Here is a 27,868-nt window from a genome sequence, read left to right as displayed (position 1 = left end):
TTACCCATCCCATAAGTGAAAAACACCCCTTTAGTCATAAATGCTACCCAAGTTTAATACAAATTTGGATCTTGCCTTAAAATGACCTTTCCTTTCAAAGGTTTCCTCAAATTTTCGATATTTTTCGATTTTCTTAAAATTGTCTTTTCTTAAAATTGTTTTTTTAGGGTTTGGTTTCCTCCAATGTGTATTCTCAGATTTTGTATTCCATTAATTCACACACATCAACGGGATGTCCTTCCAGATCCTGGGTGCACAGATGGAAAATGCCTGCTGTCTTGTTTTTCACCTTTTTACACTTCTTAGCCTCCACTGTGATGGTGCCCCGGCTCTGGGTCTACTGAGAATCACAAATAATGGTGAACTTGTGTGCAAGATAAGCAGGGGTGGTGGTCCTGGTGACTCTTTTCCACTCTGGAATTTGTCATGGAGATTTACTTAAGGCAAGGGCAGGAACAAATCCCTTCCTATGGTGGAAATAGGGACACATCACCCCCCAAAACGAGTCTTCTCCATGTGTAAAAATATGTGACCATGCACTCCTGGGATGGTATTCCAAATGTGGGGTTGTGCACTACGTAGAAGTATAGATTTGGAAATTCCTCCATGTGGCTGTAATTAGGAAATCCCATTTTTTTCTAGATTATGTTTCGATGCGCACTATAGGAAATGTTTGTGAATGCCTAATAAATAACACTTGGAATGACCTATATGGCACAAGTTCAAAGCTCAGAAGGGCCAACTCATCTTGTCATCCTTCTGAGGTTGGTAATCGAGTACGATTAAGTTAGTAAATGGAGTTATGAACACCACTTGCAAACGTCAGAAGTGTGGTATGTAGCGCTATTTATAAAAAAGTTATTTATTTGAAATTATTTCACAATAAAACCACACGGCTAAGTTAGGATCTACGATATTTTACACACTCTGGCGGAACTGTGAATTGTGTTTCACAGCAACAACATTTAAAATGCTGGAGTGCACGTCTGCTACTAAGTATTCAAAGTTACTAAACTCTAGCGCCCAGATCTTAATAAAGAGTGCAACATAAAATGTAGCACATAGACACTAGTGTGTGTGAACAGAAAAAACCATGCAATGGCATATCAGGCAGAAAACCCCAGAAGTTGCACAGAGGTCTGTTGCATAGTGTTAATAGCCTAATACACATTTAAAAATATATATATTGCAAAGCACTCTAACACCCTTGGGTATTGTCAGCGCTATAGAAAAAAGCATAAATAAATACTGTGGGTAATGCGGCTAGGATTTTGTAGCATACACATAAAAGATTCTTGATTTCAGGATAAAGATTGTCAGGTGGCACTTAGCACCCGGCCCGGTTCTAGCGGGTGGGCCAGGCCCACCCAAACAGGAGCCTTGGCCCTCGCAGTGAGGGCTTGAAGGCAGGGGCGCAACACCATTTGACTCGGAGTGCTTCAACCCCCAGTCGTGTGCTTCCCGGGCGCGCACACACGCAGACAGTTTTTGAGATTATCCCAGACGCACCTGAGTACCTCACAGGTCTTTAAAAGACCATTTACATGTTAATGAGGCTTTGTTTATTTTTACACCCCTTCATCTCCACATGGTGAAAGGAACAAATCCTTTCTTTGACAAAGGTAACCTTTGCCTACTGTCCTGCTGCGTGGATATTTCTTTTTCTATGCTGCGCAGGAGAAAATAAGTTTGTTTATTCCTATTCACCTTTCCTGTCCCCTGCAGCTGCTTATCACATCAGGCTGTGGCACAGTTTGACTAATGGAGTAGGTAAGAGAATGTGTTACTATTGGTTTTTCTTTTAAAAATCTTTACAGGCCCAGCAGGACACATACTTCGTGTGTGCTTCATTTAAACAATTTTTATCCTTATCATGGCCGATGCAGGAGAACAATAAGACAATAAAAGATGCCCAGATAACGCTGGTGATTAATGATCCTGCTGGAGAGCAATCATTTGTCTGTTAGTAGTTTTTAAATGTAGATGAACTGTATTTTATGTGGATAGCTCAGTGGGTTACCGCCTTTGTCACAGAGATCCTTGTGTTCCTTGCAGTTCAGAAGTTTCAATCCTAAAATAGGACAGTGACCAATGAACTGTCATCAAAGAGCTGCATACAAACATGAATGGTATAGTTAGAACTTCACTTTTTTTGTTTTGTGATATAGTTAGAACTTCCTCAGTCTTTCATTGTTCTAATGTTGCTAAAATGAGTATGTTTGGGCAGATATACATTTTTATCAGTAAACCTGACCCCCATGGAATACTCTTTAAATCCTAAGGTCGTGTTTTCCCAGACCAAACCCTCTTAAAATGCCCACCAGTATGGATGACGTGATTCATACACCTTGTAATTCCCATTAGCTTATGTGACATTCCCTGTAGACTGATTTATATACTTGTATGATTCATTGTCTCTGTATAATGTGTGCGTGGTGTAAAGTACTGACACACACTACACTGATATGACTTGCGCTATACAACCAATGAAATTGCATATGAGAGAGGGGCTACGGAGCGATGAGGGACACTGGTGGAGGGTGGCAGTGAAGGAATCCATGTAAGAGGTCATGGGGTGAAGGGGGGAGCTAGGGAGAGATGAGGGGCACTGGTCGAGGGTGGTAGTGAGGGAGTCTGAGGACGAGGTCATGAGGGGAGGGGCTACAGAGAGATGAGGCCTTTCTGTTTTCGTTTATTTAATTAGCAGTCGGGTCATAAGGGCTACTGTGGAACATACTTTAAAGTGTGTGCTAATTATATTTACTGCCATATTCAATGTTTTAAGTTTGAAGGTGATTTTACTAATGTTTTTACCGGGAAAAAGGAAAGTGGAGCCCGATGGTGCCTGATATGGGGCTGGGGCCCAAGGTCAGCTGTGAGATAAGGTGCACTGGAGAGGAGTAGTGGATAATCAAGCCTGTAAGGGAGTCGTTGCAGAGTCTAGGGTCAGGCGGAGGTAGTAATGAAGAGGGATTCTCCCTGAAGGCTCGCACAGAGGGAGCCCGAGAAGTGTCACTTGCCTGATACTCCCACCTCAGAAACCTCCTCTTCCCATCAAAGGAACATTACATAGAAAAAACACTTTTTGAGAGTGATAATATTTAGAAAGAGATTTGGAAAATAGTGTGTTTTACTGGGCCTTGTAAGACTAAGAAGAGATAAAGGAGGGCCCTGAAGCAGGCCTGCCTAGACATATATGCGACAAATCGAACACGCAGTGGCCCACCCAAATGCACCCTTGGCCCACCCAAATAAAAATTCCTGGAGCCGGGCCTGCTTAGCACAGGCACAAATAGCAAGAAATCATTTTTGCCAGAGTTAAAAAGCTCAAAAAAATGGGAAATAAGGGGCTTGTACCCCACACCAGGCAGAAAAACTACCAGTCACCTCTGTAGGCAGCCACAGAGTTTGTGATAAGTCTACATACCCAATGACTTGACCACATGGCAGTCACTGAAATTAGGAGACAGCTGCATAGGGAGAAGTTAACCAGCAAAGGGTCACAATATGGAGTATACCAGTGGATGTGAAAATATTGCACTGCCCTTGAGACAGTGATGTTCGCGCGCCACGCCAGCACACGTGAAGGTACATGTTGTGCTGCCTCTGCAGTCATGTGACTCCTGCCCAAGCTCGTGCTGCAGCTGCTGTAGTATCTGCCATGTTTCCAAAGAGTACATATGATTACAGTTCAGTGATTCACCACTTGCACATTTGACAATATTGACAAAGTCTGCCTGTAGGTATCTGACACAAATGTTTACCTTTCAATTTGACCAGTGGGACTAAATCTTAAAGTATTGCTCCTTCAGTGCAGTCGTTCCCATCAGATGTACTTGACCGTACTCGGGCAAAACTGTGGGGACAGAACGATGTATGTAATCGCATGCTGGGAAACACTAGTGTGCACGTACACATTAAGCATCAAGCATAAGCCTTTCTAGGGATGCACACATGCTCAGATATGACGTACTCAATATGTGGCCTGATATTGAGACTATATTTTAAAATACTGTAAAACGAGAAATGGTACCCAGTAAAATGCAGCATGTGTAACAAGATGACGTGGTTTTTAAAGGGTATGTTCACCACAAGGGGCATCTTGGTGCTGAACAACAGATTTTTATTGTTAACTCAGAGATACTTATTTTGTGGACCTCTGAATTGGAAGGATGAATAGCTGAGGAAAACCCTGAGGATAAACACTCATTCCTCAAGTGGATGCTTTGGTCTACTGAGCTCGATGCTACATGCCTGGTGTTTACCCTTGGTGATCTGTGGTAAGCCTCGAGATCATCACTGATACCGTCTAGTAAGCTCAACTGTGGTCCAGAGGATGCAAGCACCAACCCACGCCCCTAAAGAGGCAGTGTTATTGTAAGGTGTTTTAGAGCAGTGTAATCCAGATAGCCAGACCTTTTTGCCAGAATGCTATGGGAAAATACGTAATATGGTCTGTGTAAGAAATTGGGCTTTTGATTGAGGGAGTGAAACCCTTCTCTAGCAACACCCATATTCCTTGTCAAGGTGAACCACAAAAATCACTAAATTAACCTGTGCTTAACTCTCTGGTAGGTTGGCACAAAAGCAGTAATTCCTAATTTAGATGCACTGTATTAAATATTTAGCAGCACACAAACACTAAATAAAGTCAAAACAAAACACAAGAAAAATTCTTCCCCAATTTAGAAAAATAGATAAAAATTGAACTTGTAAAATGAGACCACAACAACAAAAATCCAATCGGCAGAACCGAAGATACGCAATTTGAAAGATTTTGGTGAAAATAGAAGCATTTATCTGGTCGTGCTAGACCTGGGGAAAGTCATAAGATCAGGCCAACCGCGATGGAGTGCAGGCCGGATACAGGAACCATGTTGGTCCTGTGGAAAAACTTACCTTCTAAAGTCCAGCGCGAAGAAGTCCATTCTCGGTGGAGGAGACTGTGAGGAGCAAGCAGAGCATCACAGATGGTCTTGTCACAGTGGCCGTTCTTCTTTAGGATCTGTATGCAACGATATAAAGGCCCACCTCCTGGCACCTCCATCTCCGCTTACTATAATACACTTTAATAGTTCGGACTATTAGAGTGGCCAAGTAGGGGGAATGGAATGGGAAGGGAACAGCGGGGAAGGAGACCTGTAAAGGAAAAACAAAACACAAAACGTCTCCAAAGAAATGTGGGAGCCGACACTTTGACTGGCCGGAGGAATCATTAACAGAATGCGGGAGCCGGCAGCTTGACAGACTAGGGGGACATCAGAAATCACCTCAGAACTGCAGAAGCCGGCAGCTTGATGTGTTGAGTTGCTGGAGGAAACTCTCTCCCCACTGCGGGAACCGGCGTTTTCACACGCTGGAACCTGCTGGAAACAAAGACCCCGCCTCCAAACCACCGAAGTGCAAGGAAGCCACGCCCTTAGGATGGAGCGAGAACAAAGCTCCAGAGCAGCAAACACTCCGCAGAATGGTGAGCACCGAGGGTTGGGTGTGGCTGGTTATATTGAGGAGCCACACCCATAATGACTGCCACAAAGGACCATGGGACCAGTAGTCCAATAGAAAGCAGTAAAGGAATACTGGAACATGAAATGAAGAACAGAAAACAATGGAGTACAAACTAGAAACAGCGAAGCATCTTACTATGCTACACCCAGATAACAATGATATGAGCATTGTGACCACCAACGCGATGACAGAGCTTCAATATGCGCTTTACCACAACGTGCTTTAGCACAGAATGGGAGAAACAGGGATGAACGCACCATAGAGATTTTTTGGGGTTGAGCGGGCTCTAGAAGCGTACCACCCTTATTCTGACAGGTCTGCACTGTAGCACAAAGATCAGGCCTAGCGTCACCACTGGCTGCTGTTGCTCTAGTGAGAAGAGCGGATCTTGTGTTGCCAGTTGTCGCTGGCATGGCTGTAGCGTGAAAATTCAGGTTCACCAATGTTATGTGGTGGTGGTTGCCATGGAAAGCATGATCTCAGTGCGAGCGGAACCGTTCGCACTCACAAAGAGCCCAAAACTTCAGGAGTTCTCCTTTTTTCCCAGAGGAGAAGCCAGCCAATGCCCAAGACCTGGGAAGGCACCTTTTCAGGATGATAAACTCACTTTAGCAGAGGCCAGTAAGGCTTAGGCAGGTCCAGTTGCAGGTCCAAGTGCAGTAGGTCAGCTGGCCAGTAGCCGGGAGGCCTCTGGGGCTTGTTGCGTCCCTGTATCTCAGAACAGGAGGTCAGCTAACTGACCCTTGTGTCAATCTGGTAGTACTGGGTTCAAAGGAATGGTACTCTCTCCTTCAGCAGCAAGCAGACCTCAACAGCAGGGCAGTCCTCAGAAGAACAAGGCAGGCCTCGAGCTGCATTGCATCCTCTTGTTGCAGTAGGGCAGTCCTCAGAAAAACAAGGCAGGCCTCGAGATGCAGGGCAGTCTGAGTACACGGTAGTCCTTCTGAAGTCTTCCACAGGTCCAGGAGTTTACTGAAGAGTTGATCTGAGGGTTCAATTTTTATACCTGTGCCAGCCTTTGAAGTGGGAGAAACATCTATGCTCCCCCACCCCCACACATCTAGTCCTGGAAATGTCCTTCCTTCACCTGCCCAGGTTCCAAAGCATCTGGGGTGACAAAAGACTGGTGTCAGGCTTTTTGTGTGTGTTGGAGGCAGTCCATTTGAAATGTATGTGGGGCAGCACCTGTCCCATCCTGGCAGGATGTCCCATCCCAACACCTAGTCCCCATTTGTCTTGCTGTCTGGTAGAAATGCACAAATGCCAACTGGCAACTACACCCAGCCATGTGACCTAGAATACAGGCTGCAAGCACCAAATGGTACAACATGAAAATGCCCACTTTTTAAAAGTGCCATTTTCAGAATTGTGACTGAAAACCCGACTTTACCACTAAAGAGGATTTTAAATTACACAAATTATTAAATGTAATAAGGTAATCCTATGTTATCCTATGGAAGTGGGAGGCCTTGCAGCTATGAAAAACGAATGTAGGAATTTTCCTCTACTAGGACATCTGAAACTTAAAAGTACATGTCTAACTTTTTAAATACTCTTCACCTTGTCCTATGGGCTGTGTAGGACTTATCCTCGGATTACTTATATGTTTTCAAAAGAAAGGTTAAGGCCATGCAAAAGATGTATTTTGCAAAGTCACAATGGCAGTTTAAAAGTGCACTGGAGGCTTCAATGACAGGCCTGAGACATGTTTCAAAAGGCTACTTTAGTGGGTGGCACAATGAGTGGTGGAGGCCCAATAGTAGTACTAAATGTCAGCCCCTGGTATAAGTTTATCACTTTACTAGGGATGTATAAGTAAATTAAATATGCCAATTGAGTATAAACCAATTTGACCATGTTTAAAAGAGCGAGCACAAGCAGTTTAGCACTGGTTAGCAGTGGTAAAGTGCACAGAGTCCTAAAAGCCAACAAACACAGGTTCAGACAACACGAGGGGTGAAGGGAAAAGGTTTGGGGTGACCCTGCAGAGAGGGCAAAGTTCAACAGTCTGTGAATTAGTCATGGATAACAACGCAGCATGTGGTGGAATGCCTCATGGGGTGTATGGCTTTTTGAAGCGTATGTGGATGACCAAGTCCATGCACAACAAACAAATGACGGTGACACGCTGGGTGCAAGATGACAAGGCGAGAAATTATTTCATATGCTCTAACCTTTTCGAATATTAACTACTTCCAAACATTTATTTATTCCTTTACTTTGTTTCTATTGTGCAACTGCACCAGACATAGAAGTAGCAAGTAAAACAGTAGATTGAAAGCATGAGTCCCCAGCAGAATATGAGAGACAGCTGGCTGGTAAATGCAGGTCCCTGTGTTTGCACCAGTTCAACAGAGACTAGTGGAGTTACCGTAGATGGAGGCGGAAAAGTTGTGTTACATTCATTTCCTGAAGCAGAAGAAGGTGCTTTAGGAAGTGTGGGGAGAGAGTTCCAAAGGTTGCTGTTTTTTTGTTGGTTCATGGAGAAAGTCCTTGTTCCTCAGACCCCTTTGACCTTCTAAGACGGCCAGTAGATAGGTGAGCTCTTCTTGTGGAGGCTACTGAATGCCAGAGAGCAGATTCGATATTTGATTCTCTCTTTGAAGGGGAATTCAAGTATGTTTTTCAGGGTTAGTGAAAGGTGAGTGAATTTTCCCTTAAATGAGATCAGTCTGGCTATTGCATAAAAGGTGTCTTTTAATGGGTGATTGTGGGTGCCGGTTAGTCCAGTTGGAAAATTATGAAAGCATGAGCTGCACTTTCACTTGGTTTAGGGAGAGGAGCTGCACTTTCACTTGGCTGGGGGAAAGGAGCTGCACTTTCACTTGGCTGGGGGAAAGGAGCTGCACTTTCACTTGGTTTAGGGAAAGGAACTGCACTTTCACTTGGCTGGGGGAAAGTAGCTGCACTTTCACTTGGCTTGGAGAGAGGAGCTGCACTTTCACTTGGCTTGGAGAGAGGAGCTGCACTTTCACTTGGCTGGGGGAAAGAAGCTGCACTTTCACTTGGCTTGGGGAAAGCAGCTGCACTTTTACTTGGCTAGGGGAAAGGAGCTGCACTTTCACTTGGCTTGGAGAGAGGAGCTGCACTTTTACTTGGCTTTGGGAAAGGAGCTGCACTTTCACTTGGCTTGGAGAGAGGAGCTGCACTTTCATTTGGCTTGGAGAGAGGAGCTGCACTTTTACTTGGCTTGGGGAAAGGAGCTGCACTTTTACTTGGCTAGGGAAAGGAGCTGCACTTTCACTTGGCTTGGGGAAAGGAGCTGCACTTTCACTTGGCTTGGGGAGAGGAGCTGCACTGTCACTTGGCTTGGGGAAAGGAGCTGCATTTTCACTTGGTTTAGGGAAAGGAACTGCACTTTCACTTGGCTGGGGGAAAGGAACTGCACTTTCACTTGGCTGGGGGAAAGGAGCTGCACTTTCACTTGGCTGGGGGAAAGGAGCTGCACTTTCACTTGGCTTGGGGAAAGGAGCTGCACTTTCACTTGGCTTGGGGAAAGGAGCTGCACTTTCACTTGGCTTGGGGAAAGGAGCCGCACTTTCACTTGGCTAGGGAAAGGAGCTGCACTTTCACTTGGCTTGGGGAAAGGAGCTGCATTTTCATTTGGAACGGGGTAAAGGGGTTTGTGTTCTTCTTTAGGGGTGGAAGGTAGAAGATAGTCGTTTTGGCGACAGATGTAGGGAAGAAAGATGGGGGGGGGGGGGGGGGGGAGGGGAGTTTCTGAGGTGAAGCCCAGAGAGTTTACTTCAGAAGGTGGAGTTGGGTAAAACCTTCAGGATTCAGGTCCCCGGGGATGTCGCCTTGATATTTTGGGGTGATGGAAAGAAGCTAATTTTTCTGAGGATTCAGAACCAAGAGATGATCAGCCAATCACTGCTGTTTGGGTGAGACAGGAAGGTAAAGACGTGGATCACGCCCGTGCTTGACGACAGCATATGTGACATCACGCTTCATTTCACTTTGTGTAGGATACTGTTTAGCTGTGTGTCACAACAACGAGACGATGCAGCGTCCACGTGAATGCTTGTTGCACGACCCGTAGGTGAGACTGTAAACATGTGCACAACATCACAGTTCGAAAGCCGACAGCTGAGCGGCGCTCCTGTGCTGCATGTTGTAAGCGCTGTGCCAAGGTGTTTTCTGCCTCTCGGAGCCGTGTAGTATCAGATACCACTTTTTTACGACAACAGCATCTTTTTGTGGTGACTTTTTGTTTATTTGTCGCACCCCTGTCGTTGTTGATGGATTGTGAGTGGGTGCAAGATGTCAGTCCCAGAAGCTGTCTTCTTGAAGGGCATGGCAATGTCACCGTGAGAAATGGAGCTCTGAATGTGCATGCTTAAGTTCTGTCACTGCAGGTACGGTTGTTTCTGCAGACTTTAAGTGTCGTTTGATACACCTCCTTTCAGTTTATCAGACAGCTCTTGTATTTTTATCTTTCCTCTGTTTGTCTCTTTCGCATTCATTAAAGCTTGGACATGGCCTCCACCAACCCTGTGATGAAGGCCAAACATTATATTGGCTCCTTGTGTGCTGTTGCCTTCAAGTCCAAGTGTGTGGTTGCCTGTACCAGGTTGTCAAAACCCAGATGAGGCTGTTGGGTGTCTGATTACTTGCTGTGCTCGTGTTGGGGTAGGTTATCTTTCTCTGCCAGACATAGGTAGTCTCGGGGGAGTTGCCCTGTGGTACTGGGTGCAGCCACACATGTCCATGTTATTCACCAGTTCTAGAAATAAGGGTTTCTAACTGTTGGCACTAAGTCTGGCAGTTGCCATGTGCCTTAAGTCAGTGGGAACTGATTATTTTTCATTGCCGGACCCAAAATGTGCAATGCATTCCCTTTGCCTTCAGCCTCTGTCATCGGGTGGCGCAGGAACACTTGTCACCGAATTAGAGATTGCTTTTGTTGATGTTTCAGTTAGAAGTTAGCGCTTAGAGGCCGCCCTCTGGCCATGGTGTGCCCGTCTCTATCTCCCTTCCATGTTTCTTTGTGAGTCTACTCGGACTCCAGCCCCCTCCCCCCTCCCCCCTCGTTTTCTGTTTACATAAGTGGAAGTCAAGTGGCCGAAGAGCATGAAACGTGATCTGAAGAGGGTGAGATAAACAGCTCGTGTTCAGCTTTGTTCATGTTGATGTAGTAAATCTGCTCCGAGGTCAGTGCCAGCAGTTGGCTTTCTGCCCTCGAAGAGTTGCGTTGTCGTCTGGCATCCGTGTGTTTGCTGCCCCCTTGTGGCACATGTATTGTGCGGCGGGCGGTTAATGCAGCTGCTTGTTAGTTAATCCGATTATTTCGCGCCCGAGTCTTTTTTCGGTGCCGTTCACCTCAGAATCTAAGCGGACTGTGGCGGCGAGGGGTATGTGTATGCCTCTAGAGGCAGCGTTACTTTAAACGGGGCGTTGTCAGTTTGAGCCAAATATTTATATAAAAAGTGAGCTTGTAAATATACATAAATGAGCGTGGTCCTCGCAGCTACCGTACAAGACTTTTTAGAGTCCCAGGCAAAATGATGTTTTGCTGTTTGGATTCTCCTCCATAATAACAAGGCCATATTTTGGTCATTTGCCGCTACCTGGTACCCTCTTGTGGCCATGTATGGCAGTGCTTTGAGGAGTCTACCCACGATGATTTCAGTGCATCACTGCTTGAAGGGGTCTTTTTTGTGTGCACAATCCTCTTTGCCTGTTTAGGTCTCGCCTGACCCAGCGCATGCGCTGGTCTGGCCAGACTTATTGAGAGGGCTCCAAAAAGTGCTACCAGGCCAGCCTAGAGCTACAGTGCATGTGCGCGGGCGCGCGCGCCGCGCTTTGCCGTGATCACTTTAACTTTTGCGGCTGCACGGCCGCTTTGATGTTTGATCGTGATCGCGATCACTTTCACTTTCGCGGCCGCTTTGCATAGCCAATAGGTCTCGCTTTTGGGACCTTATAAGTATTTAGTTATGCAACTGTTGCATGGCTAAACACTTATAAGGTCCCAAAGGCGAGACCTATTGACTATGCCAATGCTTGTTTTATTTTGGTTCCTCTCTTAGCCTTGCCTGCCAAAAATGCTGCTGCAGAACAGGCTCTAGTGTCAAAATGTCGATTTTGAGCTTAAAATTACCTACCACCTTGCAGTAAAAGACTAGTAGAAACTACCCTGCTCTCTCCAGCCTCACAATGTCCCTTTCACCACAGTGAGCGTTGTAAGGTTGGTAAAGCGCTGTCAAACTCTGCTTTCCATTAGACTCTCTCTCCAGCTAGCTCTGGCCTCTCTCCAGCGCTGTATTGAATGAGCTGCCGTTTTTAGGTCTAGCCTAGCGGCAGCGCACATGCGCTGCTCGCTCTGCGAGGCATGCTGTATTAGGGTGTGCACTAGCAGCCCTGCTCACACACTAACCCATATTTGTCATGGGCTTGTTAGTCCCGCCTTGATACAGCCTTGTTTCCATTTGTTACCGCCAATAACGATTGGACCTTTTACTTGGCTCGTTACACGGCCTGTTTATCTAGAGGGTGAGCACTATTTTTGTTATTGACACTGATGGGGACAATGGCGTCTGCTTTTGGTTTTTTCATAATGAGCGCGGCGCCTGCTTTAGGGACACCATGATCATTTAAAATTGTAATTTTATTTAACTTTCATATTGAGCATGGCTTCCACTTCTGGGACACCGCGCTCTGTTTAATTAATTTTTTTTAACTTTCATACTGAGCGCGGTGCTGCTTCAAGGACACCGCGCATGGTTTCTTAATTTTTAAAAAAAATTTAACACTGAGTGCGGTGCCCGCTTCAAGGAAACTGCGCTCAGTGTTAAAGTAAAAAAAACGAGGCGGTGTCTTTGAAACTGCGCCGCGCTCAGTTTTAAACTTTAACAGGCATTTGCAATGCAATAGGTCTCACATTAATGCAAGTTTAAGCTATTGGCATTATAAATGACAATGCCTTTTATTTATGTTTTAAAAAACAAAACAACAATAATAGGCATTGTCATTTACAACTCCAATAGCTTAAAATTGGGTAAATGTGAGACCTATTGCACTGCAAATGCTTGTTACAGTAAGGTTTATAGCATTGAATAATCTCCTGGGTTTAGAGCCCTGAGTTCATACTCTGCCCTTCACCCCCGCTCCCCTGCCCCCTTACATGTGTTGCCTCTCCTGGCCCGTGTCTCGCTGTCTTCTAGGAGCTGTCCACTCACTGCGGAAGAGCATCCGTGCCTGCTCGCCTTTACAACCGGCTCTGTTTCAGGCCCTCACCGACTAATAGTTATAAAGAAAGCTTCAGATCCTGTTGCAGAAATCCTTCTTATTATCCAGCCATTTCCCCAGCCTTCCTCAGTCCCTAAAGCGGGGTTTGGTCTTCTCCCCCCCGTTTAAAAAGACATCTACTGGTTCCACAGTCTGGTCATCCCACCTCTGTTATCCGCACTCTAGCCAAGGTCAAGGATAAAGTTTACCAGTGGCCAACTGTCCTGTTCCCTCCAAGTTGCACGTGTGTTTAGCCCTTCTCGGGCCTGTAGTATGGAACCAGTTTTAGAGGTGGTCACTAGTGACCTCAGAGCGCACTTGATCAGGGAGGGGGGGGGGATGTAAGGGGGTGGAGGGGCATGCGTCCTTCACCCGTCTGAGCCTTACAGCCTCATTTAGCACCGCTGATCATTCCATTGTTTTGTCCAGACTCCATGAATCGGGTGTCCTGCATCTGGTGCTGTTCTATATCGGACAACATCAACCCTGCTTTTCTTCCTCAGCCTTTCCGTGGTGTGCTTCAGGGTTTAGCCGTGAGCCCGCCTCTTGTTAATAACATAGCATAGCGTGAATTTGTAAAGCGCACGTTAACTCAGAAGGGTATCTTGGCGCTGAATAGCAGATGTTTATTGTTACCCAACTCAATAGTACTCATTTATCCTCAGAAGGATGAAAGGCTGAGTGGACCCGCCGGGATTTGAACCTGTGGCCATGAGGTCAAAAAAAGGCACCCACAGTAGTCCATTAAGGTACTAAGCCCAGCATGCATCTTTGACTCCCTCAGCTTCTTTCATTCACTGTTTATATTTCACTCTTTTCCTATGCTGGCGTCACGATTCATGGTGATCTAGAAGAAGACTTCTTCTCCGTTCCATGTCATGTTGGACGGCCCTCGGTGTCGTATAACCCAAAACAGCTGAAACAGAGGTACAGATTATATGGGCTCCCCCATAAGTATGTACCTTGTCCTGGTGATCATCTGATCTTTGAGAGCCTTCTATTCTAATAGGGGCGTGCCCAATGTCAGCTTCCTGTTTGACCTGCTGATGTCAAAGCCTAAAGTGAATAAGGCAAATATGCAGTAAGGTTTGAAAGCCGCGTGTAGTCCAGGTGTACATTGCTCTTAGCTCCCAGAAGAACATTCTACATGGGTTTTTATACATTTCATTTTTTTTGTTTAAATTTGTTTTCTTGAAATGTTTTGTTTTTTTGAAATTTTAACACAAAACATAACAGAATAGACCGTATACATGTCATATGTTTCCCATCATTGAAGATTGTTACATAACGCAATGTATTTTTTATGTCAATGTACATACACATAATTTTTAATAAATTGCATATACAATGCGTGGTATTGTGACGCTCCGTCCAATGAACATGCAATGAAGGTGCATAAAAGAAGAAGAAGCGGGGGGAGAACATAATGCAAAACATACAAAATACTCCCATCTGGTAGCAATATATATACAATGATGTTGATTAATAATGTGCTTCATCTGCCGCAGCCATACATATGAAGAGTATGTACCTACTTAGTCAAAAGAGCCACTAGCCTAGAGAAATGTTAATGTGTCGCTGTAATTACCCATGTCTATATGTTTGATGTGTAATATTTAGACGTCAGGGAGCGTCATCAGTCACGTGCACTGTATCTGCGTCCTAGGGGAGCTAAAGGGGCAACAATAGTGGTACTGCTTGTTCATCGTCACTCGTTGCTGCGTCAGCTACCATATCAATGGGTTTTTATACATTTCATTACATCTTGCTGAATATGCATAGCCAATCAGGGCATAGCCAGTGTTCCACATTTCTTACCATTCCACCAATCCTTTATCAGCTCTAAACATATGACTGTATATTGATATAGCCTTAGAACATCATGTCAAGTAAAGCAGCGTGTGCCACATGCACTCAAGCCTTCCTCCTTCCTCGAGGCCTTGTGGCCAGTGTGGGTTTGCTCAGGCCTGCAGACCTTTAAAGATTCTGCAACTCATGGTGAGTGACACAAAATGGAACCTGAAACCAGATGGGTTCTACACTTTCTTCCCCTCCACAGATTAGCATCAGGGCTTCTTGTTGCTTCTTCTTCCTAATACTCTTAGCAAGATCCTTCCTTCATCCAGTCACAGTATTGTGATTCAAGTCATAATCCTGTCGCACCCTCACTATGGCAGTGGGGCTGCCTGCGTCGCATGCACCAAGGCCGGCAGGGGCGTAGCACCCCCCACCATGCCCCACGCACCACTCCCCTCCCCTGAAGACCATCTGGTTTTGGGGGGTTCATCCAGGCTGGAAGGGTACTAGCCGTCTCCCTGGGGTCGAGGTGGACACTTCCGGGGCAAGGCGCACCTTTGGGGGGAGGGCCTGCACCACTCCACCACTGTTCATGAGTTCAGTTCTAGGGGGCCACAAGGTGAAGTACCCCAAAAGGCATAGGGCCCATTGGTATGTAGTCCAGGCGCTCTTTGGCCAATCAGCATAGGTTGCTCATCCGCTGGCCGTCCTGGATCGCCCGTAAGTTAACCCAATTTTGTCTTGCCTACATATGCAATAATAAACCTGCAACAAGCTTTCTGCAAATAGATTCTGGTGTCCTGGTCTGTTTCCAGGTTGCTCATCCAGGGGTTGCATGCAAGGGAGGGTAGGGGAGGAGGGGGGCTATGGGGTATCGGCGCTACAGGTAATACTTTAGCCTTCCTAAATCTTTGCTGTCCGGCCCCAGACACTGGACTTTCACTGCCTTCTTGGCCTGGAAATCTGGGCTCAGATTCCTGACCCATCCCATCCATCTTCCCTGACTTTCTTCGCCAAACGTCTCGTCTTTGAATTTTTATGGCTCAGATTTCGTGCCATCCCTGGCACAGGACGAAATCTTCAATACCATTTCCAACTTCCATCCCATTCCTGCTCTCTTTGTCTACCTTCTTTGACATCCATTTTCACTCACAAACAAACTGAGCACATCTCAGTGGAAGGCCACATGAGTACCTTGCTGTGGAACAGTAGAAAGCCATCCCTTCATTCTTGGGCTGCAGGAGAAATCCCAGCCTCAAACCCTGGCTGTTTGCCCCCTGTTTCCTCCCTCTCTGTTGGTCTGTTGGCATACAGAGCGGTGGCAGAGCTCCTTGTTGGGTAACAGTTGTGCATTAAAAGGATATAAAAGGAAAATCAAAATAAAAGCTGAACATTGCCGCGTAGTCTTCTCCAACATGTCCTGATGTGCACCCACAGGGATCTGAGGCGCATGCAGACAACTTACAAGAGAGTTTGGCACAGAGTTCATACGCGTCACCAGTGAACCATAGGTTTCAATATGAAATCTACAGTAGGCAACTCAAGCCGCTTTTGTGAAGCCATAAGGTGCTGGGCGGCCCTGCAGGAGGCCATACTTGTCATTCTCTGCATCCAGGAGCCAAACATTTGTTAGAAGACAATTATGCTAATCTGTATGGACTGGGATTTGAGTCCTGCTGATAAAGGACTAAAATGCAAGTCATGGCCAGAGTGCAATGCAAGACGCAAAGAAGAAGAGGCTGCAACACAGGCTCAGCCCTCTGAAATATAGCCCAGGGGGCGTTAATTAGCGTTATTGACTGGCTTCAAAACGGTTTATTAACCCCTTCTCTTGTCCTTACGAAAAGTTATTTGTGTGGTGTAAGAGCTGCAGAGGAGAGAGCCTGTCCTAGCAACTATGGCTCCATTTCCAGGAGTTTCATTGGCTGCCTCCCCCACTCATGAGGAATATTCTTTATCTAGTTCTAGGCTGTGAAAAGGTTCGGGCATATGTACTGTTGCATTTCCCTGTAGACACAGAATGGGATAACCCTTTGCCACATCACATCCTTAGTCGATACTACTCTCTGTGGGCTCCCCTTTTAGAGGCTTGGAGCGGTCCACAGCCCTTGAGCAGTGAACCTAGCATCTCTGGTGAGCATGTGTTGGCGTACGTCTGGCTCTAGGCCTTTGTGGGGCTGAACACGTCATTGTTTACATTTTCCCCTGCACAGTATCTCCATTGAGGGCTTTCAAGCTTCATTGATGGTAAGATGACACTACTACTCTCAGCTAGGTCTACATGAATGCCCTACCCCTATTAACATAATTATTCACTGCATGAAATGAGGGAGTCAATGAAATGCATGTTCCTTTACTTACTTGGCTTATAAATTGTGGAACTCTCTGCCACTTAGTCTCCCCTGCACCCCCTCTGAACCCGTTTTTGGAAGAAATCTCAAAACGTACTTGTTTGATACGAATCTGATGGCCAAGTAATGGTTCACTTCTCCTCTTCCCATTTTGGACTGATCGCTAGCGCCAGGACACCTCTACGGAGGTAGCTGTGCGCTTTACAAATGCCCAGAATAGAATAGAATAAAATATCTATTCTCAGATGACACCACTTCTCCATCACAAGGCTGGTTACTTATCTTTAAAAAAAAATGTATTTGTGTTTTTTATGCCATGAAATCGCTGTGTCTGAGCACTGTACGAATGTGAAAGCCTAAAAGAATCTATGAACTAAGCAGCTTGGTTCAGTTACCAAAGACTTTGCACCATTGGAAACCAGAGACTATAGATAACTGAGATTAGAATAGCAAAGCTGGCACAAACGTAGGCATTCTAGATTGCAGGGTGCTCAGATGAGATTTTGGTCAGGTTACAAAGAGAACGTAAAAGTCAGAATTCCCAGAGGTCCTGCCTTTTGTGGAGACAGCATCAAAGGGTAGCCAAGATCAGGTAACTCAAAATAGTGTGGCAAATCCTTGATCATGCATGCATCTTGATCTTGCATGAACCATGATCATTCATGAACCTTGATCATGCATGATGGAGGATGCCAATAGCTAGGCAAAGCATGACTTAATGAGTAAAAGTATTACAAATGACAAATAATGGAAAGAAAAAAGCTTTGGTAAAGTATTAAAGTGCACTTTTTTAGGTGGATGTACACATGTGATCAGAAAAGTGTTGTCACACTGTGAAAGCGAGCCGGTGGCTAAAGCAGGCTGAGCTACTGCCCATGCTGTGGTGGACAGTAATTTGTGAATCACAGTTGAACCCACCATAGATAGAGGTCTGATCCAAAGCCCCTCTGTATGTTTCATTTCATGATACTAGCGAGAGCAGCTGGTTCTAGGCCAGACTCAACTAGGGATTTTATTCATATAGAAAATTGAAATTGATGTTAGTACACAATGTAGGATACTGACATAGAAAATCTGTTTTTATGCACACCTCACAGAAGTAATCAGGAAATTAATTGTACGCATCTCAGCGCAGAATGGATATATGGCAATCATCGTTTTGCAGGGTACAAAGTGTTCATAGCTCAAGGGAAATGCCTCACAACTCATTGCACCCCAAGAAAATGCAGTGCAATGGTAGGTATTAGTATCCATCTCCAAATTATATGTGGCAGAAAATTAAGAGATCTACATGTCGAAGGGGCTATTGATGTAAAGTTCACTGAAGCATGACGTTTTGGGATTATTGCTATAAATGCAAGTCCAGATTGAAAATGGAGTTCAGAATGAGATGGACAGTGTTTCGATCTTTGTTGTGTTATCATGGATCCCGTTCTTGGGCGAAAGCCCTACTTTGTGTTGATGAAGATGCGACAGAATTCAAGGAGGATGTTTTATGGTCCAGCCCAATATTGCCTGCGGCATTAAATATAAACAACGACCTCCTAGACCGTGTTTTAAGGTTTTCTGAAACTTCTTCCACCATCACTGATCAAAAAGAAAAATAACAAAAAAATCTCACTTTCACAAATGTTTCTACCAAAGTGATGAACTTCAAGAGGAGCATTTTCACATGTCCATTCGAGATAATCATATTTTAAATTGTTTGTTTCTTTGTTTTAGCTTGCACCAGAACACACCTTGATGTCCTTCAAAAGAGCCATGGAGCAGAAGGTCTACGGCATACAGGCAGACGTGATGATAAGGCAAGTCTTGTGTGCCTAGAAGCTCATTTAAAGGTCTCAGTGTTTGTCGGTTGTCCACTCTGCTTCGCCTTTTCTCACTCTTGTGAAATTCTTTGTCTTCTAGAAAATGGTGTCCTATGGCATAGGCAACGTGCAGAATATTTTAATTATATTTATTGGAAAGGAGGGGGCACTTGGAGCAGTTTGCTGTTATTGATGCAGGCTATTGGCTGTGTTTTGGCATTCATTCCTATGCTGTACCATGAAAAAGTTATATATGAATAAATTCAGACATTGTGTTCTTTAACAAACATACATGAAGGGTTTGTTCAACCTTGAGCAGCTTTCGTCTGAGTGAAAGTCTCCTCTCATGGCGCCAAAATATGATGATGTCATCGCAATAGAAAGAAAATCATTGCGGCTTATAGATCCTCGTTAAGTGTCACGTCTATCCCAGCTACACTGGTTTCACGCCTGCAGCTCAGCGTGGTCCAGTATAGAACAGCCAGTATGTTCCAGTATGTACGACTCGAGGACTTGCATAACAGACTCCATGAAATAAGGAGAAAGTGTCAGTGGAAGCCTTTAGGAAATAAATACATTGAAAATAACTCTTGTAAGACCAATACATTCAACTACTCAAACCTTTTATGAGGTGGGGGCATTTAACCAGTTCAGACAGTAGTTTTGAAACTAGCTTATAATAACCAAAGTCTTCTACACTGCATCTGTTCAAAGTAGAGGAACCCAGGGAATCTGATAAGGGTTTGAATTGATGCAAGCATCTCATAGTAAGCTTTTTATACTAACAACCCATCGCTTTGAGTATCAATCGATTATCTGCACTGCAGTGGTGGCGCATAGTCATGTACTATTGCTACTATATTTTTCTGAAGATGACCCATCAGTATTCTTTTAGGCCGAAACATATATTGCATTGACAGAAACTGCAAAGAAGAATCCAAAGAACCAATAGTGTAACTAATGGTATATCGTCTCTCGGTGCTGCAAATGTAGTTGTTTTAGTTTAAATGCTTAAACCTCAAGAATAATAATGACAGAAAAAATTTGTTTCATTTTAGCTCAATATTATTTTAAAAAATCTGACTGACAGTACTTACTTTTCTGGAACTGGGAAAATTGATTTCAAATTGTACATTTGAATGCAATTTTATGCATTATATTTAAACTACGCTCTCATTTGTCTGCCTTTCTTTAACGTGCTGGTAATTCATTTAGTCTGTTGTCTCTGTTATTTTGGATGGACATGACATTGATTATTAACTTTACACTTGATCTAAGCGTCGTGCTTTATCCCGGGTTTGTTCCCTTTGACATACACGTTTACATTGTGCTGCAAACCCGAACCATATCTTAGATGATTCTGAATAGTTGGTAGATTTGACCACAAAACAATTGTTTTGTAGTTGTATAGGACTCTGTGAAACTCTAAATTCCACGTTACCTTACTTTAGTTGTCTTTCTGTGGTTTGCTCAAAATCATTCTGCCCAGAGTGTGTCTGCTTGTTTGAAAGCAGTATGAAAATATTAGGAATTCATACATAGTTAAAACTTACATAGGCTGCTTTTATTGTATGGTTGCGCCCCTGGATATGGTTTGATATTCACCCACGTTTTGAATCTTCATTTTACTTTTGACTAAATGCTTTATAATAGTATATGCTCCTGTTGGTGAAGCTTTTTTTAATGCCTTGTTGGGATATCACATGTCATCAGTGTTATTGTTTCTTTCTTCCTTAATCAGTTCCAAATTTGGAAAAAAAACGAGTGCAGAGGCCCAATATTTTTCTTAAGGGGCAGAATGCTCTGGTTGCTGAATTCCAAGTCCGCCCTATCCAATTCCTGTTTGTATTTGTCAATTTTGTAGGTTATTTACATTCTCTCTCTCTCTCCCTCTCTCTCTCTCTCTCTCTCTCTCCCTCTCTCCCTCTCTCTCTCTCTCTCTCCCTCCCAGTCTCTCCCACTCCCCATCTCCCTCTCCCTCTCTTCCCCTCTCCCCCTCTTAGTTAAAACAATAGAAAATAAGTTGAGGGCCTCAAAAACTGAATGTGGACTCCCACTTCCTTCAAACACCGGCACAAATTAAGCATTCTTTCTTGGTAGTAACAGCTGTGTCATATCTGGTGTGCGCCATTCCACTAATGATTGGATCAAATGGTAATTCTGAGATGACAGTACAACTACAGAAATACTCTTTAATGACTGGTGTGGTCGTTTGACCCTTTGCTGTAGACCATTATTAGGCAGACCTTTCGGCATACGACAATTGTCCAGAACTCCAAGGCATTGCATATCCGAATAGTTACATTAATTAGGGACATCTAGGAAATGCTCGTCTCAGTCATTATTATGACTTATCTGTATAAAGTATTTGTATTTTTTCTGTTAGTTGCAGAATTTAATAACTTATATCCAGTTTGATATTTTCAAACAGATTAGGCTGCAAAACGGGAGCACAATGTGTGTCACCTAAAAGCCGAGTTTGCTGTGTGAAACCCTGGAAGATGAATACCACGCTTAGCCCCTTGTATGTGACCTTCAGAAGGGTGCCCAGGGGAACCCTTCGGTGCATTCTTTCCACACTTCATATGAGCTCAAGGCGAGCAGGAGAGAAGGACACACAGGAATCTGAAATAAATTGGCAATGTGTCACATTTTCCTTGATGCGGGACAGGAGGTCACGTGTATGAAAATGCGCCTCTTTGTGTTTGAATGTGACATTCAGCTCAAGGCGAGAGGAAGCACAAAACACTTGGTTTCCTGCATTGGTTAGAAAGGATGACTGACTGCTATACCATTTGTTGTAATTTCAGATATGCTAACTTTTCCAGCTCCTTCTTGCATTCAAACTTGCACAAATTATATATACAGGACTGTAGCAATGTAGAATTCCATATGCAATTATGTGAAGGTAACTGCTTAATAATTTGGAATAACTTTGGCGCCGATTGATGAATCTTCGCAAAATTTTCAAAAGTTTTGGCCAGCTCTGGTCCTCTCCTATCCTGAAAGTTCCACGGTGATTCGTCAAGCGGGGGCTGAGAAAAAAAAAATATATATATAGATATATATTCAGAATGAGTTCACAACATTAATCTGTAAGTTCTGGTGCTGTTGGCCAAGGGTAGCACGGTTTGAAATACTATTCAAATGCTCCTGGTCACTGCGCAAACATCATGTTTATGGAGTGGTGAAGCATATTGGCTCCATGGTTACTGTTACAAAGAAACTGAGACTAAGGCTGGTGATGTGCTGGCGGCATGCTGACCATTGGGCCAGCTGACGGTAGACCAAGTCCACCTTTGGTGTTTTTTAATTCCGTGGCTTCCAAGAAATAGTGTGATCGATGCTGTATTTATAAGTGCTTTTACCTAGGACTTTTGACTGGGTTTGAATCAACACCTTGTGTTACAAAGTTCAAAGGCAGTAGCGGCTCCTGGAGGGAGTGCTGTGGGGCGGGGGAGGGGGTAGTAAACTACGGCATACGGCCGAACGGAGGTAAGTACTTAAATAAATAAAACAAATTACATTGCGCACGCTGCATCGTCATTGGCGATGCAGTGTGCGCAAAGTAATTTGATTTATTTATTTATGTACTTACCTCTGTTCGGCCGTATGCCGTAGTTTACTACACCCCACCCTGTCCCTCCTCCGCCCCGCCCTACCGCCCCGCAGCACTACCGCCAGGAGCCGCTACTGTTCAAAGGTTCATTAGAGGAACTGTGATAAACTTTTCAGTTAAGAAACAGTAACGTCCGATGCCAGGTTCTTGTTAACATTTGTCCTGAAGAGGCACAGAAATGACATATGGGCCAAAACGCAACGACAATTCTTGGGGTGGTCAAACATGACTCCCTATAAACAGACTCTGGTCAGCCAATTAGGGAGTCAAAATGTTTATTCTCTAAATTAGAAAGAATCCCTCCCTAGCAAATTGTACAAATCACGTTAACAAATACAGAGGTGTATTGCTTTTCTTTATATGTATGCAAGGGCGCTAAGAGTGTTAAATAGATGCAAATGTATGATTACATATTTGTGAAAAGAAATTGTGCTATGAAATATTAAACTAATGAGCTGCATCTTACAGTTCCATATTTAATGCCATGGGACAGTGCAATGAGGTATTAGAATGAGTCGTGTAATGTGTTCACATATATATACACACACATATATACATATATAAATATATAGTGCATAAATATATATATATGCACACACACATATACAAGTAGATGATTAATTTGATCAGCTTGTTTATAAATAACTAGTCTATAGCTCCCTAGTTCAGAACTCCCTAGCTTCAAGAATAACACCACCCCTGTTGTCATGGGCTTATGGGACCGGCCCATTATATAATAAAAGTTGGCATGTTGGAGATATGCTTGTAGTGTGTTGACGATATGGTTGGGGGGTGATGGTTGGTTACTGGGAGGTTGCTGATGAGGTCTCTGTATCGCGCCTATGAGACTCATCCCTCTTGTTGAATCCTTTGCAGTTATGACGGCGTGCCATTTTTGATGCACGACAGAACACTGAAGCGGACTACCAATGTCGAGGAGGTGTTTCCACAGCTGGCGCAGGAGCATTCCTCCATGTTCAACTGGACCGAGCTGGAGAGGCTGAACGCTGGGACATGGTACCTCAAGGTATGCTGTCCCACCTGCATGCCACATCCTGGGAAGAGGGGTTCCAAGCCCATGGTTGTGACCTGTTTAAAGCTGTAAAGCAGCATGTGTCCTTACTTGTTCAATCTGTACCAACCAAGGAGGGCAAATCAAAAAATAGTAATGCCACAAGTTTGTCGGCCTTTGAAACATATGATATGTATTAATTTTACGTCTAGTGGGCGTGGCGTTTCCATGAAACAAGTAATGGTTTGTTATTATAAAGCGAATGTGCCTTTTGGAAGGTGCAGGCAGGCACATTCAATTGTCAGTGTCAAAAAGGGGGTGTTGACCTTTCAGTATGACGTCATTAGCATGCGATTTAGACATACATAACAGTATTCTCTGCCAATGATGTTTTAAGTCTCATAATATTATGCTACTACCATAATGGATACACTCTTTGAAGTATAGATTGTAGAGTGAATTGGGTTGTACAAGCTCATGTTTGCCCTTTGATATATACTAGTTTGTTCAAACACAATTACTTGCAAGAAATCTATCTTTCTGTAGCAAGATATCAGCAGGAAAACAGATTCTTTTCTGCTCTCATGTTGGAACAATGGAAAGCAAGTTTCCTAAGAGTTGTGGAAAAGTCCTTAAAGTGTCTGGTTCTGCAGACTGCTTTGGCAGAAACCAACCCACCACCTCCACCCAGTCTCCAAACACCCAAATAAGATGGTGGTATGGCTGAGAATATTCTTCCACCCCACTCACCTTCCTCCAGCCTTTACCTGCCACCCTTGATTGGAGGGAGAAGGTGTGTGAGTGCTCGGGTGCCATTAACTAACCCCTCACCTGTAGGTCCACAAATGTCAGGGGATTTCTTTCTGGGTTGGTCGTGGCCATCACAGAGAGAACGGAGAGCACCTCTGTCAGGCTGAGTGGGCACTAGGGAAGACTCAGCCCAATGAGAGAGTGTGGCATGATGGAAGGTCCTTTTGTTTGGGGGGGAGGGTGTGGGGCGGCCACTGATTTTAGTGGAAGAGAATGACAAGAGATCAAGTTTAAATAATAGGCAGAGAATAAGAGGTGGAAGAAGAAGGGCAAGACATTTAGAGGGTGACAGGGCACAAGGCATGTGTGTCGGTTTTCGGGCTAGTTTGTTGTGGGTGATGGAGAGGGTGTTTCAGCACAAGCTGTTCGTTAAAACCTTAGATGGCTAGCTGTTAGTAGCTAGGATTTTTCCACCTCAGGATTCAAAGTGACATCATAGACAACTCCAGCTTCTCTCTTTGTCTATAAAGTAAGTAGACCAGTATTGTAAAACAAGACTGTTATTGACAGCTGCCCTCTAGAATTCCCTCAATCATTGTAAATTGATATTGAGTTGTGACGTTTTTCTAAAATTGGAGTCCAGTTCTTGACGAAGTAACTGTTATTATCATTGTCACACAGTAACCTCAGCCTTCCTTGTTTCAGAATAACCCCTTCTGGACCACCAGTTCCTTCTCTGACGCTGCTCGTTTCGAAGCGGGGAACCAGTCTCTTTGCAAACTGACCGACCTGCTGCAGATAGCAAAGGACAACAACACAGCGCTGCTCTTGAGCGTCCCAATGCCACCAAAAGAACATCCCTACCATGGCGCCTACATCAATGCTACCTTGCAGACCATTCTGAGGTCCCGGATTCCACAACGACTCGTGAGTTACTTGCGTAAAGAGGCATGCACCACTCTGATAGGGATAAATTATCGATCCAAGGTTTATAAGCAACACGATGGAACAAATAGAGGAGTCAATTAAGTCATCATACCAGAGTTAACTTTATACCCTCATGGTGGTTTTGCTTCTATGCTTGATATATTGATTATCAAAATGAGTTTGATCTCTTTCAAAGATTCTATTGACATATTGTTAAGAGCAGTTTATCTACTTTGTGGGTAGTTTTTGATTTTTATGATAGTTTTTTCCTTGGGCACTAAACCACTCCTGTGATCTGATGCATGGAGAAGCAGCATGGGCGTAGAACACATGGAGCAAAAGCTTCTCTTTACTTTCCTGTTGCCGGGGAGCCCTTGGAGCCTGGCCCCGTCCGCCTACTTGTCATGGGCAGTGGGCTAGTGCAGGGGCTCTTTGGAGGTGTCATCTTTACACTGACCTGGACGTACAAGAAAGGCAGACTCTGAAGGCACCAGTGATGCAGGAACTGTCCTACTGACCCATTTGGTAACATGAACCCCACAGGATGAGCAGTAGGAGAAGAAGTGAGCTAGACCTATCCCTCTGGCAAACCAGATGAAGACCATAACTCGTCACATGGGGATGCCATTAGCCATTGTCCTGATGAAGTCAATTTCTGTAAGGACATGAAAGACCTCAGAGTTGACAAGCATAATGTAAAGAGAAGGTAGGAGGAGGTAAAATGGACCAGTCTTTGGGCACACTCTAGGCCACCTCATTTTGTTCGAAATTCTTTTGGTCTTCTCTGGTTTATTCTTGATTATTTCTGCTGCTGCCAGCATTCCTCATTGCCAGTCATTCATTTTGTTTGAGAGACTGTTCAGCAGGGTACTTTGTTTTCCTATTCAGCATGGCACGTAATAATATTTTAATACTGATCGGCTTTTTTAAAAGCTCCCTGCTTCTTAGATAAGAATTGAAGAAAACCGTGATTAGTGTGACAGCGTTTTTTTGTGTGTAATATAATATCTAGCCTATTGTGCAAATCTCTGCACTTGATTTGCTGAGAGCCAATGTCTCTGTTACAACAAGAGGTGAGAGTACATTTATTATGCAAGTAGAGCATCCTTGTTATGTGCATTTGTGAGCAGTGCTTGGCTACAAGCCACTCTTTTGTCTTTGGTTTGCTGCAAGGACATTCACTGATTTTGTATGCTGTTGACAGACCCAGTGGTCGATAAGTAGACAGGAAAAACGCATGAGTTCTTTCAATTAGTGTTTTACCTTTCAACCCAGAATGGGGGGGATGTGCACATAACCAGGTGATGTAGGAATAATAATCAAGCAAAGACCGATTTAGAATGTCAGTACGTTGGTGCATGACGAGTTACCCTGCTGCCCAAGAAGACTTTATAGCAGAGTATATAAGTCACATTTAGACGATTAAATCAACCATGGCCAATACTTTGTCTGGTTAGATTTGATATTCAAACCTCCGTCTGCAATTTGGATGTGCAAGTTAAGGCAGTAGTCTCACAAATCAAGGTAAACATCATGGGATGTAACTGGGATCGAATGTGGTGGCTCTAGGTTGACTGAGGTTGTGGCTGTTGTACTTGGCCCTCTCTGCAGGGTCACCCTAAATCTTTCACCTTCACCTCTCCTATTTTTGCTGAATTTGTTTTTGTTCTCCTTAGGACTCTGTGCACTTTACCACTGCTAGCAAGTGCTAAAGTGCTTGTGCTCACAAACTAAAACATGGTAAAATTGTCTTACTTCGAATTGGCATATTTAATTTACTTAGACGTTCTTAGTAAAGTTGTATACCATATACCCAGGGCCTGTAAATTAAATGCTACTATTCGGCCTGCAGCACTTACTGTGCCAACCACTTAAGTAACCTCTAAAACATAGTCCATGTCTGCAATTGCAGCCTGAATGCAGTTTTAAACAGCCAATTCGAATTAGCAAAATAACTCCATTGCCAAACCTTAAACTAGCATTTTCTTACAAATAAGTCACCCCCTATGATAGGCCCTGGGTAGCCCATAGGGCAGGGTCCACAGTAATTAAAAGATTGGAAAAGTACTTTTAAGTTTTACATGTCCTGGTAGTGAAAAACTCTTAAATTCGTTTTTCACTACTGTGAGGGCTACCTCTCCCATAGGATAGCATTGGATTACCTCTTTACATTTAATACGTGCTAACTTTTGGTTGAGAACATCATGTTTGGTGTCTGAGAAATTGTAATTTAAAATCCTCTTTAATGGCAAAGTCATATTTTAAATTACAGTCTTGAAAATGCCACTTTCCTCTTTTTTCCTCCTCTAGCTATTTAGGGCCTGCAGCCTATCTCTGGGTCACATGACTGGGTGTAGTTGGCAGTTAGACTTTGTCTATTCCTCCAAGACAGCAATACAATAGAGGGATTAGGTGTTCCTGGATGGGCCATCACTGACAGCAACCCATTTGCAACTGAATTGGCTGTTTCCTGCCTCCACACAAAAGACTTGTCACCAGTTTATTGTTCATGCAGCCAGAATAGTGCCGAATCAGGAAAGGAAGGAAACTTTAAGGACTTCACAGGAAGCTGTCTAGCAGCTTCTTCTACTTCAAAGAGGGCACCAGGTATAAAAATAGGAACCTCAGACCCACTCTTCATTTCACTTTCTGAACCTGTGGAAGGTCTCTCAGAGGACTTCCTGCTGATGTGGGCATATGTGTACTTCAGCGGACTGCTTTGCTACACCTGGAAGGGATACAATGCTGCCTGAAGCCTACCTTAAACCTTCAGAGGCCTGCCGTGCTGTTTGAGCCCTGTTCCTCCTCTTGACCCCGAACCATCAGAGTGACTCCAGGGGCTAATTGATTGGCCTCCTGATGAGAA

General features: G+C 44.2%; 1 protein-coding gene across 2 annotated transcripts in view; it reads left to right on the top strand.

Moving 5' to 3' along the window:
• GDPD5 (glycerophosphodiester phosphodiesterase domain containing 5) overlaps window positions 1-27,868 on the top strand; it is a 795,759-nt gene that overhangs the window by 697,811 nt on the left and 70,080 nt on the right. For both annotated transcript variants that reach the window (XM_085623289.1, XM_085623290.1), the window contains exons 9-11: window positions 18,609-18,691; window positions 23,190-23,340; window positions 24,781-25,002. In XM_085623289.1, coding sequence (XP_085479415.1) covers window positions 18,609-18,691; window positions 23,190-23,340; window positions 24,781-25,002 — 456 coding nt within the window. The remainder of the gene's footprint in view (window positions 1-18,608; window positions 18,692-23,189; window positions 23,341-24,780; window positions 25,003-27,868) is intronic.

This window comes from Triturus cristatus, chromosome 8, assembly GCF_964204655.1.
Source record: "Triturus cristatus chromosome 8, aTriCri1.1, whole genome shotgun sequence".
Lineage (NCBI taxonomy): Eukaryota > Metazoa > Chordata > Amphibia > Caudata > Salamandridae > Triturus > Triturus cristatus.
This window is presented reverse-complemented; position numbering and strand designations above follow the sequence as displayed.